Source organism: Aulonocara stuartgranti (genome assembly GCF_965226115.1).
Source record: "Aulonocara stuartgranti genome assembly, chromosome: 6".
NCBI lineage: Eukaryota > Metazoa > Chordata > Actinopteri > Cichliformes > Cichlidae > Aulonocara > Aulonocara stuartgranti.
Window position 1 is genome coordinate 30,075,084 of NC_138944.1, and position 18,191 is coordinate 30,093,274.

The 18,191-nt window shown below is 40.8% G+C and overlaps 2 protein-coding genes across 4 annotated transcripts; one reads left to right on the forward strand and one right to left on the reverse strand.

Moving 5' to 3' along the window:
* The first annotated feature begins 2,897 nt into the window (after positions 1–2,897).
* Positions 2,898–8,963, forward strand: LOC309708707 (cytochrome P450 3A40-like). The gene is made up of 13 exons (XM_082536964.1): positions 2,898–4,517; positions 4,599–4,692; positions 5,172–5,224; positions 5,383–5,482; positions 5,576–5,689; positions 6,824–6,912; positions 7,025–7,173; positions 7,409–7,536; positions 7,623–7,689; positions 7,772–7,932; positions 8,145–8,371; positions 8,517–8,679; positions 8,758–8,963. The coding sequence occupies exons 1-13, from the start codon at positions 4,447–4,449 to the stop codon at positions 8,833–8,835; spliced, it is 1,494 nt and encodes a 497-aa protein (XP_082393090.1). The 5' UTR covers positions 2,898–4,446; the 3' UTR covers positions 8,836–8,963.
* Positions 8,964–10,346: 1,383 nt separating this feature from the next.
* On the reverse strand, positions 10,347–18,189 carry LOC309708705 (cytochrome P450 3A30-like). 3 transcript variants are annotated; one of them, XM_082536960.1, is made up of 14 exons: positions 18,019–18,189; positions 17,785–17,878; positions 17,613–17,665; positions 17,353–17,452; positions 14,813–14,926; positions 14,641–14,729; positions 14,325–14,467; positions 14,108–14,232; positions 13,560–13,635; positions 13,314–13,474; positions 13,138–13,205; positions 12,627–12,785; positions 11,843–12,005; positions 10,347–11,726 (listed from the first exon to the last, which is right to left on the reverse strand). In XM_082536960.1, exons 1-14 carry the CDS (start codon positions 18,087–18,089, stop codon positions 11,619–11,621), a joined length of 1,524 nt encoding a protein of 507 aa, XP_082393086.1. In that variant the 5' UTR covers positions 18,090–18,189; the 3' UTR covers positions 10,347–11,618. The 3 variants fall into 3 exon arrangements, with proteins under 3 accessions (XP_082393086.1, XP_082393088.1, XP_082393087.1); XM_082536962.1 differs by lacking the exons at positions 17,613–17,665; positions 17,785–17,878; positions 18,019–18,189 and adding an exon at positions 15,124–15,385 and having other exon boundaries at positions 17,353–17,443; XM_082536961.1 differs by lacking the exons at positions 17,353–17,452; positions 17,613–17,665; positions 17,785–17,878; positions 18,019–18,189 and adding exons at positions 15,124–15,385; positions 16,248–16,317.
* Between the last annotated feature and the right edge of the window lie 2 nt (positions 18,190–18,191).

Sequence of the window (18,191 nt, forward strand, 5' to 3'; positions counted from 1 at the left end):
GTCTGGGCTCTTTTCTTTTGTTTTCAGGGCTTTATAATGACAAGAAAGGACATTTTAAGTCACTTTAAACTGCCTGTTACACAACACGTGGGCTCAGGGATGTCCTGTTTCAAATTAATGGGCTAAAAATTAATGTACCCTTAAAATCTACTCAGAGTGGTGTAATCCACTTTTTAAAATATTCTGTAGCAATATTGATTTGTTCTTGTAGATTTGTTGGAAGATAATGTAGGCAAAAGCTTTATTTTGTAATGTAGAGTAATATGTGTGCCACATCTTATAGCTACAGAGTATACCACACACAGGCACTGCAGTACAACCTCAGCAATCTCTCTTTCCATCCACCACCTGCAGCTCTTCAAGAAGAGAGATGTAATCTGTCCAGCATGCCTTACATCTGCCTCAGGGCTCTTCTGGTAAGACCTGTCCAAAACACCCAGTTTTGGACGTCTTTCCTAGTTTGATGCCTGAACCACCCTAACAGGCTTATTTCAAGGAGTGTTGGCTTTACTCTTGAGTCCCTCTGAATGACAAAGCTCCTCACCCTGTCTGTGAAGACCAGCCCATACACCCTTGGTATTAAGCTCTTTGCACTTAATTATTTTGGTTGTTATTCACAGTTTATAGGTGAGGAATGTAGACTGACCACTAATCAACAGCTTTGCTTTCACGCTCTGCTCTGTCTTCCTAATAACAGCTGAGTATGCTGTCTGCATTACTCCTGACATGGCACCAGTTTGTCTTTACCTGTCAGCATCTCCCCTCACTCATAAACAGGACTCAGTGATTATTTAACTCCTTCACTTGGGGCAACAACTAATACCAAGCCCAGAGTGGGCACACCACCCTTTTCTGGGTTACAACAATGGCTTCAGACTTGGAGATGCTACATCTCATTACTTCTTCTTCACACTAAGCTGCAAACCTCCCAAGTGCAAGCTGGAAGTCATCTCTTGATGAAGGCAAAAAAATCATATCTGCAAAAAAGGAGACATGACATCCTCAGGCCGTCCAACCAGCTTCAACTTCACTGGTCAGTTGCTATGCTGATCTTGGACCAACATTATTATGATGATGTAGAAACAACACCAACACTGGGATATCAACTCACGCACAAAGGGTAATCCTCACAAACTGCGCTCTGAGCGGCCTGGGTGCCACTTAACTCAGTGGGTGAACAGGTAACCACATGGCTGGAGTGCAGCAGCGCAGTTTGAGTCTGACCTGTGGCCCTTTGCTGCATGCCTTTCCTCGCTCTTTCTCTCCAGTTTCCTCACTGCTACACTATCCAATAAAAGAGAAGAATTGGCTGGGCCTTAGCACCAGGAGAGGCCCAGCCTGGAACCACTGAATGGACCTGCTTTCCTGTGGGCCAACCATCAAGAGGAGGGGCTGTTTGATGCAATGTAGAATGTGCAGCAGTCAGATCACAGGTTTCCCAAACTGGCTTCAGGGACAAAGGGTCACTTAACTCACTAACCTGAGCTAGTGTATGAGGTTAGGAGAAACCAGGTATTGTGGGCCTTGGTTCAATTGTCAGCTTGAGTTCTGAACAGGGTTGAACTCAAGCTGGAACGTGCCCTGGGCAGTGACTCCATTGCTGGATACAAAACCATCTCTTTTTTGGAATGACAGTGAAACTTGAATGGTTTGATTGGGAGGAACAGCCCAGTCTGAACCCAAGTGAGGTTCTGTTCCTGAACTTCAGTGCTAACCACAGTTGGTCCATAATGAGCACCAAGTCTGAGCATAAAGGTGTCCATAAGTGGACCTAACACCAGGTAGCCTAATCTCTGATTTTGTAATTGAATCGTGTAATCGCCGTATATCTTGGACACTCTTGTGAAGAGAGGAGCAGAACTGTCAACTGATCACAACTTGTTGGTGAGCTGGATCAAATAGCTGGCCTCTAGTCATAGAAAGACTTTGAAATGTACATTTTTTAAATTATATTTTAAAGTCTGGGATATGGAAAGATGAAAAGAGCCAAAGTGACTCAGTTCCAAGCCAGAGACTGTGAACTCTGAAACATAAAATATGATGAAGAGTTGTGTATTAAAGTCATTGGGTGCGTCTGAGAGGTGATTTTTAAATAGAGCTTAACACTCTGACCTTGACTCAGGATCGGCGCTCATGCTGTCCATTTATGGCATCAGCTGTGACTCTGCCAGCTGTTTGCGCAACGACCGAATGTGTGGCAAAAGGGTTTCCTTCATGTTCACAAGGAGTGTGTTTACACTGTGTTACTGAAAATGTCTGAGCTATAAAGACTGTGTGAAAGGGTTACACGATAACGTTTTATTTACATTCAGCAAAAAATACACAGGACAGAGCAGACTTTACAAACATCAGGAAAAACACTGATTACTGCTCATCCCCAACAGTAACCTTTCCCTCTGTTGGAGCTCCAGGTACCTTTTCACCTGGTTCACCTTTACACCTGTCTTCATGCGAACGTGGAGTCACATGTTTGCACTTATCTGTGTTAGCGTGTCAGCAACGCTCTGCAAGGCAATCAATGCAATTATTGCATTGATCTGGACTTGCCTACTACATGTTTTCATGATTTTATTTAAGGAAGGAAGCACTCTTTCAGTACAATTCATCTTAAACCGCCTGTTACACAACATGTAGGCTCACGCAAGCATGTTCTATTTATAAGGGGTGAAAATGAAAGAGCCTGTACGTTACACCATCATTGGGTACTGCGTTTGATTTGATTTGTTATTCCAAGCATTGGTTTTCAGATAATATCCAATTTGGTGCATTTTTTTTAACACTAGTGGGTTGGGGGGGTAATTTGTTAATTTTGCCTCCGTACACTATCATAGCTGACGTTAAATCAAACAATCAAGGTACTTTAATTCAAGGACTTTCACAGGCATATTGTGTTATTCATAAGGCTCTAGTTTGGGATTTAGACTTTGTTTTAAATGGACAAGTTATGATCGTCTTCAATATAAAACCAAATCTTTTGATGTAATGCAGTGCAATTTAGCATATTCGATCACAATATCACTTTACTGTATAAAACCTAATAAAGCTACACAGGCAGTACAGTGTTCATCAAAGTGATAATAATGCTATATAGAACTATTTAAAACTATGTTTCTTACTGCAGTTGTTTGTATTGGCAACATATAGGTGTATACAGGGAATAGTATATGAGGATTCTAAATATCACATTTGGACCTCTGACCTCTTCTTTAAGGTCAAAAGGTCAAACTTTCATAAAATATTTTTTTAATCTTTAAAACTGCTTAAAATTGTTCTGCCTGTCTTTGTATTGGCAACTTTTAGAAAGTGATCCTGGTACATTGGGATTGTAAATATCACATTATAGTTCGCATCCAAATATATAATATCTGACCTCACTTTTACATTTACATTTGCCTTTATTTCAAGATGACTCTAAAATGTCCAACATATGCCTTTAAAGAAAGTATTGAAAGAGCTTCCTAGTTAGAAATACACTGAAGTATAATATTATATAACAAGCTATATAAAAAGCTTAAGCTATTCATATAAAGTTATTACCAAATCAATAGCTGTTATTCGTCCAACCTACATGATGTTTGTGTAATCAAACTAAACATCTATCATCCTTGCCTTATCTGCTATTAAACTACACAAAAAAAAACTTCTTAAAGTGCTTTTAAAAAGAACAAATGAGACAAAATGAATATACAGACAATAAAGTACTGTCCTTGAAAAGTAAATACTGTCTAGAGAGTGAGCTGCCTTGGTGGAGGTTTGCGCTCTGGGAGTGCTTCTTGTTTAAAATTGCTTCATCTGTCACCCTCTTCCTGTAACCACTTCATGGCTCTTGTTTCAGGGGCTCAGAAGTATCTTTGTCACTGGTTTAGCAAAACTGTGCACCTACCCTTGGTACGAATAAGAATAAGAAAACTCTTCAGCCTCTTTTCTCTTTCTGTGCTGTGAGCACATACTGGGAAGAAGCAGTGAAAGCATTTTCTGCCACCAACAGAAAGCACCGAGCACGTCTGGACATGCTTTTCTGTGAGCACAGTATGGAATTAAGCATGTATACATAAAACAGTCTGACTGATAGCGTGCTGAATGACTTGATGTTTGGTGTTTGAATCATACACTTATTGAAGAAACTACGATGTGAAAAACATTCAGTTCTTGTGTAGGAGAAGAAAAACCTATATGCTAATCCAAGCTGGTTTCTTTCTTTTTTAATCCAAGCTGTACAATAACAAATGATGAAGACTGCAGTACTACACATGGCAGAGCTAATCAAACTAACTGATACACAGTAAATGCTCCTCGAGCTCTGTCTCTGTTTATGCTTCCTCCTGCCATTGGATCGGCTCCAACGCCCCTTCCTTACTCACAGAACAGGTATGTGCAGCAGGAGACAAAAGCCTCTCGTCACATAGGTTTGTGTAATCGCTGAGAGAAAAGAGGAACGTTGCAGACATGGGGTACTTCTTCTTCTTGTCCGCAGAGACATGGACCCTGCTGGCTGCCCTCGTCACGCTGCTGTTTGTGTAAGTTTTAAAGAATACTGGATGTGTTCAGGTATTTGTACCATTTGTGCTGCTTTTTTAAATCTCTTACACCTGTTCCAGGTATTCCTGCTGGACATATGGGACATTTAAGAGATTAGGCGTCCCTGGGCCCTCACCTATCCCATTCTTTGGCACCATGTTGGCATATAGAAAGGTGGGTTACGATACCAGCCTACACTGTATACACCGAGGACAATGTCTTCCAATAGCTCATTGGTTTTTCAACTACAATCATATTTGAATAGTGTAGTTTTTTTTATTTAGCTGTTGTTTTGTACAGTTATTTTCAGGTTATGAAAGACCCTTTCACCCTGACCCCTCTAAATGTTAGGCACCTGTTGTCAAACACATTTGTATGGCATGAAACATGCAAACTGGCTGCTGTACACAACAACAAGCACTCTTAAGCAATAATATCTGAGTAGCTTGTGACGGACTTTTGATTAAAGCCACTGAGACATCTGGATTAACTAGTTAACTCAGGAAGTAGAAAACCTCACAACGTTACTTCAGTATCATTAGAAGTTAACGTCACTGATGCAGTTATGCCTGTAATGTCTCTACTTTGTTAAACGTGACCTGTGTTTTTGGTAAGTTTCATTAATCATCCGTATATCTCGTTCTTATTTCCAGGGATTTTTTAACTTTGATGAAGAGTGTCATAAGAAATATGGGAAAATGTGGGGGTAAGTTATGTTGTCTACAGTACATGACTGCTTTTCTATGGATGTAAATAATAATCATGCAGACCTGTGTGAAAGTGAAAGTGAAAAATGTATTACTTTCACTTGTTCGCATGTTCAGTTGTTTTATTTCTTGTTTCTTCTACTGTCGTGGTACGCAGCATTTTTGATGGCCGTCAGCCCGTGTTGTGTATCACTGATCCTGCTATGATAAAAACTATCCTGATAAAGGAGTGTTACTCTTTCTTCACAAACCGCAGGGTTAGTAAGGACATTATACGACTCAATCAGTCTCTTTTTAAAAAAAATCTGACCTTCTGTCCTCATCACCAGCTGCTTTGAATGTTATTACAGAATTTCCGTCTGAATGGGCCGCTGTACGATGCTGTGACAGTTGCAGAGGATGATCAGTGGAGGAGGATCCGCAGCGTCCTTTCTCCCTCCTTCACCTCTGGGAGATTGAAAGAGGTACATCCCTCTCCCACTCTCTGCCTCCTCTGGCTTTTTTTTTTTTTTTTTTTGCATGCTGAAAAACAAAAGAAGCAAAAAGCATTCACCTAAAAAGGTAAACATAGCATCAAGATTCAAGTTTCTTTATTGTCATTATCCAAGCATAACATAATGCTGGCAATAATACTCCCTCGTGTGGTGGATAAAAATTAAGTAACATAAATATACTGTATAGTCTGCATATCTCTGTAGATCTCTGTAGATTGAAAGTACTTTATGCTCTTCCAGTATTGCTCCATCCCCAGCCTTGGTGGGGCTGTTCTCATATTGTTCCCTTGCCACTGAGAGAACACCTTGAATGGCTCAGGGGATTACAGCTGATTTATTCTCCTGCCTTCTATCTCTGGTATACCTCTTCAAGGCACTAGCCAAGGCTATGAGTCTTTAATTGGCAGTTTGCAAGGCCTCAGGTATGGGCAGCTTGTTGTGCTTCTTAGGCACCTTCTTCATCAAGAATCATGCAAAACTAGGCTGACCAACCTGTGCACTGCCTGGATTGATTACAAGAAGGCCTATGACTCACCCCAAGTTGGGCAACCTGAGGCTGTACGCTAAGCAGAAGGAAGGAGGCAGTCCAGGATGAGACAATGAACAGCCATGAATACATCAGGAAGATGGCCCCTACTGAAGCATCAGTGAATACCTCAGGGAGCAGAAACCTGGGAAAGAGGAGTAAGACGAGGAACCATCATGGAAGGACAGGCTCCTGCATGGTATGTACCATCGGCAGATAGAAGTCCTACCAGTGGCTGGACAAAGCTGGACTGAAAGACAGCACAGAGGCACTAATCATGGCAGCAGAGGAACAAGCTCTGAGCACAAGATCCATAGAGGCTGGGGTCTATCACATCAGACAAGGCCCCAGGTGCAGGCTGTGTAAAGATGCCCCTCAGACAGTCCAGCTCATGATGGCAGGGTGCAAGATGCTAGCAGGCAGGGCATTCATGGAACGCCATAACCAAGTCTGCATAGTATACAGAAACATCTGTGCCGAGTATGGCCTGGAAGTCCCAATATATACTCTGTGCTGTTGTAATTGCATCCGGTTTCAACATTTTTGACGTTGTTGTTTTTTGTCTGTTTGTGCCTCAGATGTTTGACATCATGAAGCAGCATTCAGCTGTCCTGATCAGCAGCATGAAAAAGAAAGCAGATAAAGATGAACCTCTAGAGATGAAAGAGTGAGAACTCTCATACCGTTTTCATTTAAATACATCAGAAAAAACGCAGATTCATCTCTTCTAAGTCTGCAATAATAAAGGTCATGTTTGATGTGTTTGTGTGGTTTTGCAGGTTTTTCGGACCCTACAGTATGGATGTGGTAACCAGCACCGCCTTCAGTGTGGACATCGACTCTCTCAACAACCCCTCAGATCCTTTTGTCACAAACATCAAAAAGATGCTGAAATTTGACCTTTTCAGCCCCATCGTCCTCACTATTGGTAAAATATTCATTTTGATACATGAAGCTCCTTTTGACTGCTCCCGTTATTCAACAAGTGTTTACCTTGGCTTGTAGCTCTGCGTGTTTGTTTTGGCAGATTTTTTCCTGGTGCAGTCTAAAGGATTTGTGTCTCCTCCTGGGATCAAACTGGGCACCACTACAACATGTCCATCAATGCAGCTGCTGTCCTTCATCTTCCATTAATAAATGTCCTCTTGTTTGTTTAATTTCAGCCTTCTTTCCCTTCATGATTCCCATATTGGAAAAATTGGAGTTTTCCTTTTTCCCTGCATCTGTGACAGACTTCTTTTACGCTGCACTACAGAAGATCAAGATTGATCGAGAGACCAGCAAACAAAAGGTACAGCTGTGAGTTTGTGTTTGTACCAATAACCTGTTCTGACATAAAATCACAGCTGTTCTCAGACTGTGTTTGTTGACTTCCAGACTCGAGTGGACTTCCTCCAGCTAATGATCGACTCTCAGCAAAATAATGATTCCAAACAGGATAAAGGTGATACACGGACACACGTCTCCACACATGGAAAAACCAGCTTAAAGCTGTTCTAACGTGTATATCCCTCCTACCTCCTCAGGTCTGACAGATCATGAGATCCTTTCCCAAGCAATGACTTTCCTCTTTGCTGGCTACGAAACGACCAGCAGCTCTCTCACTTTCTTGTCTTACAATTTGGCAACAAACCCTCAGGTGATGAAAAAGCTGCAGGAGGAGGTGGATGCAACCTTCCCTAACAAGGTAACCACACAGAATTCTTAATATAAGACAATATATTTCTTTCTAGCATAACTAAACTAAAGTAAATCATACAGTAGATATAATGTGTTATAATAATATTGTGTTATGGTGATTATATTATTTTATATATTGTACTCATATATAAAATCAGCACAGGGTTCAGCTTCTTACTATGTCTCTATCATCAGTCATGTTTATGTGCTTGTGTTCAGGCTCCCATCCAGTACCAGGAACTAATGCAGATGGAGTATCTCGACTGTGTCATCAATGAGTCTCTCCGATTGTTCCCCATTGCTTCACGTTTGGAGCGTGTGGCCAAGGCCAGTGTGGAGATAAATGGCTTTGTGATTCCAAAAGGTATGGTTGTCATGGTACCCACCTGGCCGATGCACCGGGACCCCGAGATTTGGCCTGAACCAGAGAAATTCAAACCTGAGAGGTACGGAAAGGTGTCTGATGTGACAAAGCAGAATGAAGCTCTGTGGGATATAACCCAGTTTCTGTTGTTAATAGTGTGTGTGTGTGTGTGTGTGTGTGTGTGTGTGTGTGTGTGTGTGTGTGTGTGTGTGTGTGTGTGTTCTCAGGTTCAGCAAGGAAAACAAGGAGACAATTGATCCGTACAGCTACATGCCTTTTGGAGCAGGCCCGAGGAACTGCATTGGGATGCGATTTGCTCTGGTTGTGATGAAACTTGCAATAGTGGAGATCCTCCAGAGGTACAGCTTCTCTGTGTGTAAGGAGACCGAGGTGAGAGCCCAGATCATCTTCTCTGACTGTTAGTTTTGTGTGTTATTGTCATTTATTCTACATGCCACTTCTCTGCAGATCCCCATTGAACTGGACATCCAGGGTCTGCTACAACCAAAACGACCAATCAAACTGAAGCTGGTGCCACGTTCTTAACCCTCCTCGTCTAAGAAGAGGACTTTTCTTCATTTTAATCTTGATGTTTCTTGTGTACATAAACACCATGTCAGTTTTTGTACTACCTTATTTTGTCTGCAGGTGCACTAAACACTCTATTTAATTTCTTTTTTGAATTTTCTGGCAATTATTTCATGGTTTAGGCTTTAAAGCGTTAACATAGATCCAGTAAAGACAAAAACGTAGCAGTCAGGCATTTGGCCCTTGTGGACGGTCATTGTTTAGTATGGGCAAAGAGTTTATGACAACGTATTGTAAAGAATAATCAACAATTTCTATTTTTGTCTAAAGCATGTATCAATTCAATTCACTTCAATTCAATTCAGTTTTAGTTATATATCACCAAATTACAACAACAATCAGGGGAAAATCCCAATAATCAGACAAGCAAGCACTTGGTGACAGTGGGACAGAAAAACTTCGTTTTAACAAGTGGAAACCTCCAAGCTCATGGAGGGCTGCCATTAGCTAGATCAGTTTGGGGTGAGAGGAGGAAATGCAAAGTCGTATATGAACAAGATAAGAGGTTACGGGATCCTGGAAATAGCTGAAATCTATAAAATCTGAAAAGGGCACAATCATATTTCTCTGGTAAATGGCCTGTATTTATATAGCGCTTTACTAGTCCCTAAGGACCCCAAAGCACTTTACACATCCAGTCATCCACCCATTCACACACACATTCACACACTGGTGATGGCAAGCTACATTGTAGCCACAGCCGCCCTGGGGCGCACTGACAGAGGCGAGGCTGCCGAACACTGACCACCACCAGCCAGTAGGCAACGGGTGAAGTGTCTTGCCCAAGGACACAACGACCAAGATTGTCCGAGCCGGGGCCGGTAACTAAAATACACCATGATTAGACCACAAAGCTTTACAGTATTATGTTACATTATAACCTTTAATTCTCCAAAGAGCTGATTACAAACGTCACATCACTTCTCGGGTGTTTTGTTTTCATATCCTCTCGGAGCGCCACCACTTTTTTGTTGCAGCTCAATAAGGAGAGATCAACTTGGAGGATTTGAACATGATTTATGGAGATTAGGGAATTAATGTATTTGCCAATTGGACTCCAAGCACCCATCATGACAGAATTGGACCAGAGTAATGATAACGCTACTGAGATTGACAGCGTGGGAAAGTCACAGAGCTGCAGAGAACAGAAAAGCAGACTAACACCCAGGAAACAGCCAGATGGCTGATTACAGAGCTTCCTTATTGAATTTACGCATAAGCTTCATTTCGTGGATCATGTCTACATGTAATCACGTTACAGTCATTTTGGCTTTTGGCTCAGATACCTGAGTTTTTGAATTTAAATAGAAAAGGGTGTTCATTCACTGGAAAAGTGTCTTTATGTCTTCTGGTCATCTGTTTGAGTTGTGTCAAAAGCTTTGGGCTGTAAAGCCTGAGCCTCTCAATCAGCTTGTGTTTAGTTGACTTAGGAAAATGCACTCAAAGAAAACCACGGAGGATGAGCTGTGTCTGTTGCAAGAATAGTTTATTAATGAACAGCAGGGTTAATAAGAATAAAACAAATGAAAAATGCTCCTCCAGGAAGATAAGCAGCATCCACACCCACTCTCTTCCTCCCACTCTCTCGGCTTTTTTTTAGAGCTCTCACAGTTAAGAGATGCTGTCTCCCAAATATGTTTATGTATCACTTTTCCAATGAAAGAGTAATTTAACATGTGTAAAATTAAAGCCTTTAAATTAAGCCTTCATCCATGACCCTTTCATTATAGATCTGTGATTTTGTTTGTTTTGGACAATTGACTCAAAGGCTATTTAATGAGCAGGTGTGGGCAATTCCTTCGTGGTGTCATTATCAATCAAACAAATAAAAGGTCTGGAGTTGATTTGAGGTGTGTTGCTTGCATTTGGAAGATTTTGCTGTGAAGAGACAACATGAGGTCAAAGGAGCTCTCCGTGCAAGTGAAACAAGCCATCCTTAAGCTGTGAAGCTGACAAATCCTACAATATTGGAAATGGCAAAATCTGCACTTTGGTACATCCTGAGAAACAAAGGAAGCACTGATGAACTCAGCAATACCAAAAGACCTGGACATCAACGGAAGCCAACAGTGGTGGATAATCGCAGAATCATTTCCTAGAGAAACCCCTTGAAAACAACCAGCAAGTGAACAACACTCTCCAGGGAGATATCCAAGTCTACCAAATAAACAGCAGCCGAAAGCCGCTGCAGTAAAGGCCTGGTGGTGCATTAAAAAAGAGGAAACCCAGCATCAGAGTTCAAGACTTCAGGCTGTCATTACCAGCAAAGAGTTTTCAACCAAGTATTAGAAATGAACATTGTATTTTCACTTATTTAATTAGTCCAATTACTTTTGAGCTCCTGACATGATTGGATTGTGTTAAAGTATACTTTAGTTCCTCACACTTTTACACAATCTTTTTGTTCAACCCACTGAATTAAAGGTGAAAGTCTGCCCTTCAACTGCATCTCAGTTGTTTCGTTTAAAATGTATCATGGTAATGTACAGAAACAAAATTATTTTAAAAAGTTGTCTCTTTCCAAATATTTATGTAAATCTTCCACCTTTTTCTGTATGTTAGTGAGGCACTCTGTGTCATTACTTCTTAATGATGTGACATGTCAGTGATTAGTGATTATTCACTGCTTTTTTAAATTCTAACCAACTGACAAGAAATGAGTAGATGATCATTAATAAAATATATTAAATTGGTATTTTCATACCCAGAGTTTTTCTTGCATTTTAATCTCTGAGCGCTTTCTAGTTACATGGATCCACATTTGCTGAGCTGATGGAACGCATCTTCAGCTTTAGTTTGATTGGTCGAACCGGAGAGACAAAGCCTGCAACATCCATCTCTAAGGGGATCTGAGGAACGAACAAATTCACTAAATCAGAAACATCAGTTTTTGACAGCAAATGTTGTTTTCTTATTGCACGAAGGAAATTATGTCAAGCTAAGTTTGCAATTTACACACAGTCACCTCTGTTTCTTTGCAGACTGAGAAGCTGAAGTTCTGCAAAACTTCCACCATGGCCAGTTTAACCATCATCAGAGCAAATCGCGTCCCCATGCAGCTCCTTGGCCCAGCCCCAAATGGAAGGTAAGTATACGGGTTGATGTTCTGCTTGTTTTCTTTACTAAATCTGTAAAACAAATTGAAAAAATATGTCAAATACCCACAATTTATATGATTTTTTCTGCCTGCTATGACTGCTTTAAATTGATTAATAGAATCATATAACAGAAGTGTTTAAATGCTGCCCTAATAACATGTCCTTTAAAATATAATACAAAGATATTTACAAAAGAAAATATGCTTAATGTTGTAATGCCAAGCATATCATGTTTTTGTGTGTGATTTCTTTTTTCCTCAGTAACCTGACACAGGCCTACTGTGAGAAAGAAATTGCATAAAAATGCCAGATGTAGCAAAAATGATATTAAACTATGGAACAAATGTGCAAACTGTTATTTATGAATTAATACATTAGTTTAGAAGGTTCAATAAAAACTGAATTGTTTGAAATGTAACTTTCTGTGGATTATTTAGTTGTTTTAAGTTTTACAGGGTTAATCTTGGCAGTGAATGACTGCATGAGTAAACAACCCTCAACATCCCTCAGAATCCCCAGTAGTGAGAAAGGCTGTACTTGGAAATTCCTTGTTGGCATGACTTAAGTAAATGATAAGTAGCTTTGCAGAATTGTTGCTATTTATCTTCAGAACGATAAGATAAATTGCTAACTTGCTAATTTGCTAACTACCTGTCAGGTTTGAACTCCTCTGGCTCTGGCCACAGCTCCGGGTCACGGTGCAGAGCGTAGACTGGAACCATAACAAGCATGCCCTTTGGGATTGTGATTTCACTGATTTTTACAGTTTCTTTAGCCACTCGTTCCAGACGTGGAATTGAGGGGTACAGCCTGTTGACAAAATGGGAATACTTTTTAAATGTCTGTATTTCACTAAGCATGCAATCACAAGCACTCCTACTGGCATTTGGATTGATGTGGTATGAGTATATGTTTTTTCACTAGGTGGCAATTTTTTTTAAATTATTCTTGTATGCTGGTGTTTGTGCAATCCATGTGCAATGTCCCAGCTTGCATGCCCTCTCACAACCTGCAAGTATGTGCTGGACTGTCTTAGATCACACATTTACACAGCCTGTAACTCAGGTCCTATTGGCTGTGGTACGCTCCTACGCTCTCTCTTTGTCACCACGCGGTCTCATAGTGTATATTCTTTCAGCAAGCACAAGTAAAAGCTCATTACCTCAGACACTCACTGACCACACTGTCCAGGTACTCCATCTGCATCAGAGCTTCATACTCAACTGGACCCTATAAGGTTGTTACAAATCACAATTTTGGTTAAAGACAGCTCTGATTTAATGTTTTCATCAAATAATATTAAGAAAACAACTCCATAATCAGAAACTTTGATTCTACCTTGTTTGGGAAAGTGGAGTCTATTTCACTTTGAAGGCGTTTCATGATTTCAGGATTTCGTGCCAAACTGTACGCTAAAAAAACAAGAGCGATGGCACTCGTCTCGTAGCCAGCAAACACAAACATGGTCACTTGGGAAATTATCTCGTGTTCAGTAAGACCTGTTAGGAACAACAGAAGAGGGCATGAGACATCTGATGTGCATAGATGTGACCACAGGGACTCTATGTGTAGTGATGTTTTTACCCTTATGCTTCTTTTCTTTGTCATTTTCACTGGCTGTCTGACACTTGATCAAATGCTGAAGCATATCATCTGAAGCCTAAAACAGGTCATACGAAAACACATCTGATTAAATGACTTTTACATCATATCTGAACAAGCACTTGAAACAATGCCCGCATGTGAAGGTGAACCTCAAACACACACACATAAAAATGATTTACCATAAAACTAAAATCAGGGAATATGAGTTTAAGAATTGGCGCCAATAATTCTCTTTAGGAAATTTGAAACCTCGCATCTTCTGGTGATCTTTTTATATGTGAGGCATGTGTGGCACACCATGTTGAGATCACAGGAGATTTGGTAGGCATATTTGGATATTTCTATTTAACAATCAAGGTCACACGATGTGACTAAAACATGTAAACAGGTCATGAGGTGAGATTGTTTCAGTCATCTGTTAGTGGTTTCTCAACTGGATTTCTGCAAGTTTCATTGTAGCTAAGCATTCGATGAGCTGCGAGACAAGACTATATTTATGACGATACCGAGCTTGTGTTTGTCCAAACCTGGGACGAGCTGATGCGTTCGGCTTTGACCTTCTCCGCAACTGACTTTAAGAAAGCGGTAGAAGACTTGGGGAACAAGGAGACACCCAGGCACTCCAGGAGAGGAAGAAAAATTGGAAAGCATGCTGAGAAAGAAAAAATGGGTCAAAACGTTTGGTTACCAAATAAATCTGTTAATAATAAGACAAAAAAACCCAAAACAAAACAGAGGCAGTACCTTGAAAAATATAAAGAAGAATGGAAAATTTAAACATCTGGTTTGCGTGGGTGATGAAGGGATTTGAAGGGTTCTTGATTGAGTCAAAATCCACACTGAATATACAGCTTGCCATCACGTCAATGCTGTAGGATCCAAAGAAGCTGGAATGCACACATTGTACTCAGCAGTGGCACATTCAAGGCCTTCAACTGTTTGCTCCACACAGCTGCAAAATCAGCCCACAAGTTCCTTTAGCTAACACATTTATTTTTCATCTTGGGGGAAAATCTGAGGTTTAATGTTTTACAAACGTAGCTTGGATGGTATCACTCACTCTTTCACAATAATGACCTCATCATTGTGCGCCTTGGACTGCAGGCTGTCTGTCAGTTTGTGCGAATGATGCTTCATGATGCTAAACATCTTGAACAGAGGAAAAGAACGCAAGTGAAACAATGGTGAAGACAAATAATACTCTTTTGTAACCTCCATATGTCTCCACCTACTTCTTTTAGATGGCCAGAGGTGAAGGAGGGAGAGAGGATGTTACGAATCCGTCTCCACTGATCATCCTCAGCCAGAGACACTGCGTCATAGAGATCTCCGTTCAGACGAAAGTTCTAGAGAGATAGTGGTTTTAAGTCGTGGTTATATGTTTGCACGTGTTTGGCAAACAGCTGTAAATACTTGTACAATGATAAGGCAAAGGATTCGCAGATGCAAATCAAAACTATGAGTGAACATGTATGGAATCATATAGTAAACAAAAAAACCCTCAAAATATGTTTTATATTTTAGATTCTTCAAAGTAGCCGACCTTTGCTTTGATTACTGCTTTGCACACTCTTGGCATTCTCTCGATGAGCTTCATGAGGTCGTCACCTGAAATGGTTTTCCAACAGTCTTGTTCCCAGAGATGCTGAGCACCTGTTGGCTCTTTTGCCTTCACTCTGAGGTCCATCTCATCCCAAACCATCTCGACTGGGTTTGGGTCAGGTGACTGTGGAAGCCAGGCCATCGCTCTCCTTCTTGGTCAAACAGCCCTTACACAGCCTGGAGGTGTGTTTGGGGTCATTGTCCTGTTGAAAAATAAATGATGGTCCGATTAAACGCAAACCAGATGGGAGGGCGTGTTGTTGCAGGATGCTGTGGTAGTCATGCTGGTTCAGTGTGCCTTCAATTTTGAATGAATCCCCAAGAGTGTTACCAGCAAAGCACCAGTACCATCACACCACCTCCTCCATGCTTCACGCTGGGAATCATGCATGTAGAGACCACGTGTTCACATTTTCTGTGTCACACAAAGACACGCCAGGTGGAACCAAAGATTTCAGATTTGGACTCATCAGACCAAAGCACAGATTTCCACTGGTCTAATGTCCTTGTTATTCTTGGCCCAAACAAATCTCTTGTGTTTGTTGCTTTTCCTTAGTCGTGGCTTCTTAGCAGCTATTTGATCATAAAGACCTGATTCACACAGTCTCCTCTGAACAGTTGATGTAGAGATGTGTCTGCTACTGAAACTCTTTGTGGCATTTATCTGGGCTCTAATCTGAGGTGCTGTTAACTTGCAATTTCTGAGGCTGGTGACTCAGATGATTTTATCTTCAGCAGTAGAGGTGACTCTTGGGGGCGATTGTGGCTCAAGAGTTGGGAGTTCGCCTTGTAATTGGAAGGTTGCCGGTTCAAGCCCCAGCTTGGACAGTCTCGGTTGTTGTGTCCTTGGGCGAGACACTTCACCCGTTGCCTACTGGTGGTAGTCAGAGGGCCCGGTGGCGCCAGTGTCCGGCAGCCTCGCCTCTGTCAGTGCGCCGCAGGGCGGCTGTAGCTACAATGTAGCTTGCCGTCACCAGTGTGTGAATGGGTGGGTGACTGGATGTGTAAAGCGCTTTGGGGTCCTTAGGGACTAGAAAAAGCGCTATACAAATACAGGCCATTTACCATTTGGTCTTCCTTTCCTGGGGAGGTCCTCATGTGAGCCAGTTTCGTCGTAGTTCTTGATGGTTTTTGCGACTGCACTTGGGAACATTAATATTCAAAGTTTTAGCAATGTTCTCGATTGACCTTCAGTTTTTAAAGTAATGATGGACTGTCGTTTCTCTTTACTTAGCTGATTGGTTCTTCCTATAATAGGAATTCTAACAGTTGTCAAATAGGGATGTCAACTGTGTACCAACCTGACACAACTGATGGTCCCAACCCCATTAAGAAGGCAAGAATTTCCACAAATGAATGCTGACAGGGGACACCTGTGAAGTGAAAACCTTTTCAGGTGATCACATCATGAAGCTCATTGAAACAAGGCCAAGGATTTGCAGCGCTGTCACAAAGCAAAGGGTGGCAACTTTAAGGAATCTAAAATATAAGACTTTGCTACATAACTCCATATATCTTTCTTCATATATCTGATTTCTTCAGTTTGTATCTACAATGTAGGAAGTAGTAAAAATAAAAATAAAAATACATTAAATGAGAAGGTGTGTCCAAACTTTTGACTGATAGTGTAAGTTGTTACATCTTTGAACATGTGCTATGTTAAAAGTGTTATTATATAATTTTAAAAGCTAAAGAGCCATATCAGAGCAGAAAGTGAGCGTGCTTGATATGTTACTGTTGTATGCTGTATGTACACATGCTAACATTAGCATGTTTCAACCACCTTTGGGTCGAATATCACACTTTTTTCCAGCGATAAAAGGTACGAAAGAGCAAAGCTTGACTGTATGTCATATTCAAGTGCAGTGGTATTTATCATAATCATGAATAGAGTTTATCTGAAACATGGATGGAAATTATGTGAGCAGAGGATTTTCACAGTTTTCAGTGTTTTCAGCTTCTGTTGTTACTGAGGGAACTCGCGAAAACATTTCTTGAAATTTTGTATTTCCAGCAGGATGATTTGATCATTTTGATTGTTTTGATCGTTTTATTGGAAAAAACAAAAAACAATCATATCCCAGGGTTACTAGTTACCACAAAGTTTTACTATAACAGACTGTTGGGTGTTTTGTTTCAGTCAGTGTTCATTTCATGTTCGTGTTCTCACCCTGCGGTTGGTAAAGTAGGTGAAGCACTCCTTCACCAGGATGGTTTTCAGCATATCAGGATCCATCACAGCCAGCATGGGTTTCCTGAACTCATACACACTGAACATTTACACAGAACACATCTGCATTTTGGGAGGTATTTGTCATGGAAAATATTTTTAATTGCTGAAGGAACTTTGGCTCCAGTTGTGCTGACAAAAACAAAGAAATAAATTAAAAACACGCACAAGCTCTTATATGGACAGTTTTACAAACTCACCCCCATATCCTCCCATACTTTTGAGCACATTCGTAGTCATCTAAGTAGTGAACCTGTTAACAGGAAATGCATATTTATCACCAAGATATGTTATACATTATTCACTGTATCCTTCTGAACTTGGTACAAATCATTCGATCTTTACAAATAGCAATCACAAGGATTTACATACACGGTTGTGCCTGGCTATTGTTCCCCAGTACATGACTGGCTTTGGACCCGGGATCCCCATCTTCTCAAATATACCAAAGGTCCAGTGGCCGTACCTAGAAAGAACATCAAAGGGGTTAAAGCATGAAGGTGCACAGGTTCACTCAAACACTGTTTACTGTTAACTTGCTTGTCTTGACCAATTCAGCTGTTGCCAGCTTAAATTTAAACTGTTTTACTGTAAACATTAACTCACATAACAAATATGCAGATAAATGTGATCAGCAGTATCCATGTTTGCAAAGAGAAGAGAAGAACAAAACCCATGGCTCCCTCTTGCTCGGCTGCTTTAAAGTAATCTGATCTCAGAGAGGAGTCCTGTTACATAAACCAGCCTCTTTCCTCTTTCCAGGCTGAAGGAAAACAGGA

Excerpts from the sequence above, each read along its gene's own strand:
- LOC309708707 (XM_082536964.1), top strand. The coding sequence starts at position 4,447 with ATGGGGTACTTCTTCTTCTTGTCCGCAGAGACATGGACCCTGCTGGCT. Across the intron at positions 4,693-5,171 it reads CCATGTTGGCATATAGAAAG|GGATTTTTTAACTTTGATGA; the intron begins GTGGGTTACGAT and ends TCTTATTTCCAG. Across the intron at positions 7,933-8,144 it reads ATGCAACCTTCCCTAACAAG|GCTCCCATCCAGTACCAGGA; the intron begins GTAACCACACAG and ends GCTTGTGTTCAG.
- LOC309708705 (XM_082536960.1), bottom strand. The coding sequence starts at position 18,089 with ATGGGTTTTGTTCTTCTCTTCTCTTTGCAAACATGGATACTGCTGATC. Across the intron at positions 14,730-14,812 it reads CCTCTGGCCATCTAAAAGAA|ATGTTTAGCATCATGAAGCA; the intron begins GTAGGTGGAGAC and ends CCTCTGTTCAAG. Across the intron at positions 14,233-14,324 it reads TCTTCTTTATATTTTTCAAG|CATGCTTTCCAATTTTTCTT; the intron begins GTACTGCCTCTG and ends TTTCTTTCTCAG.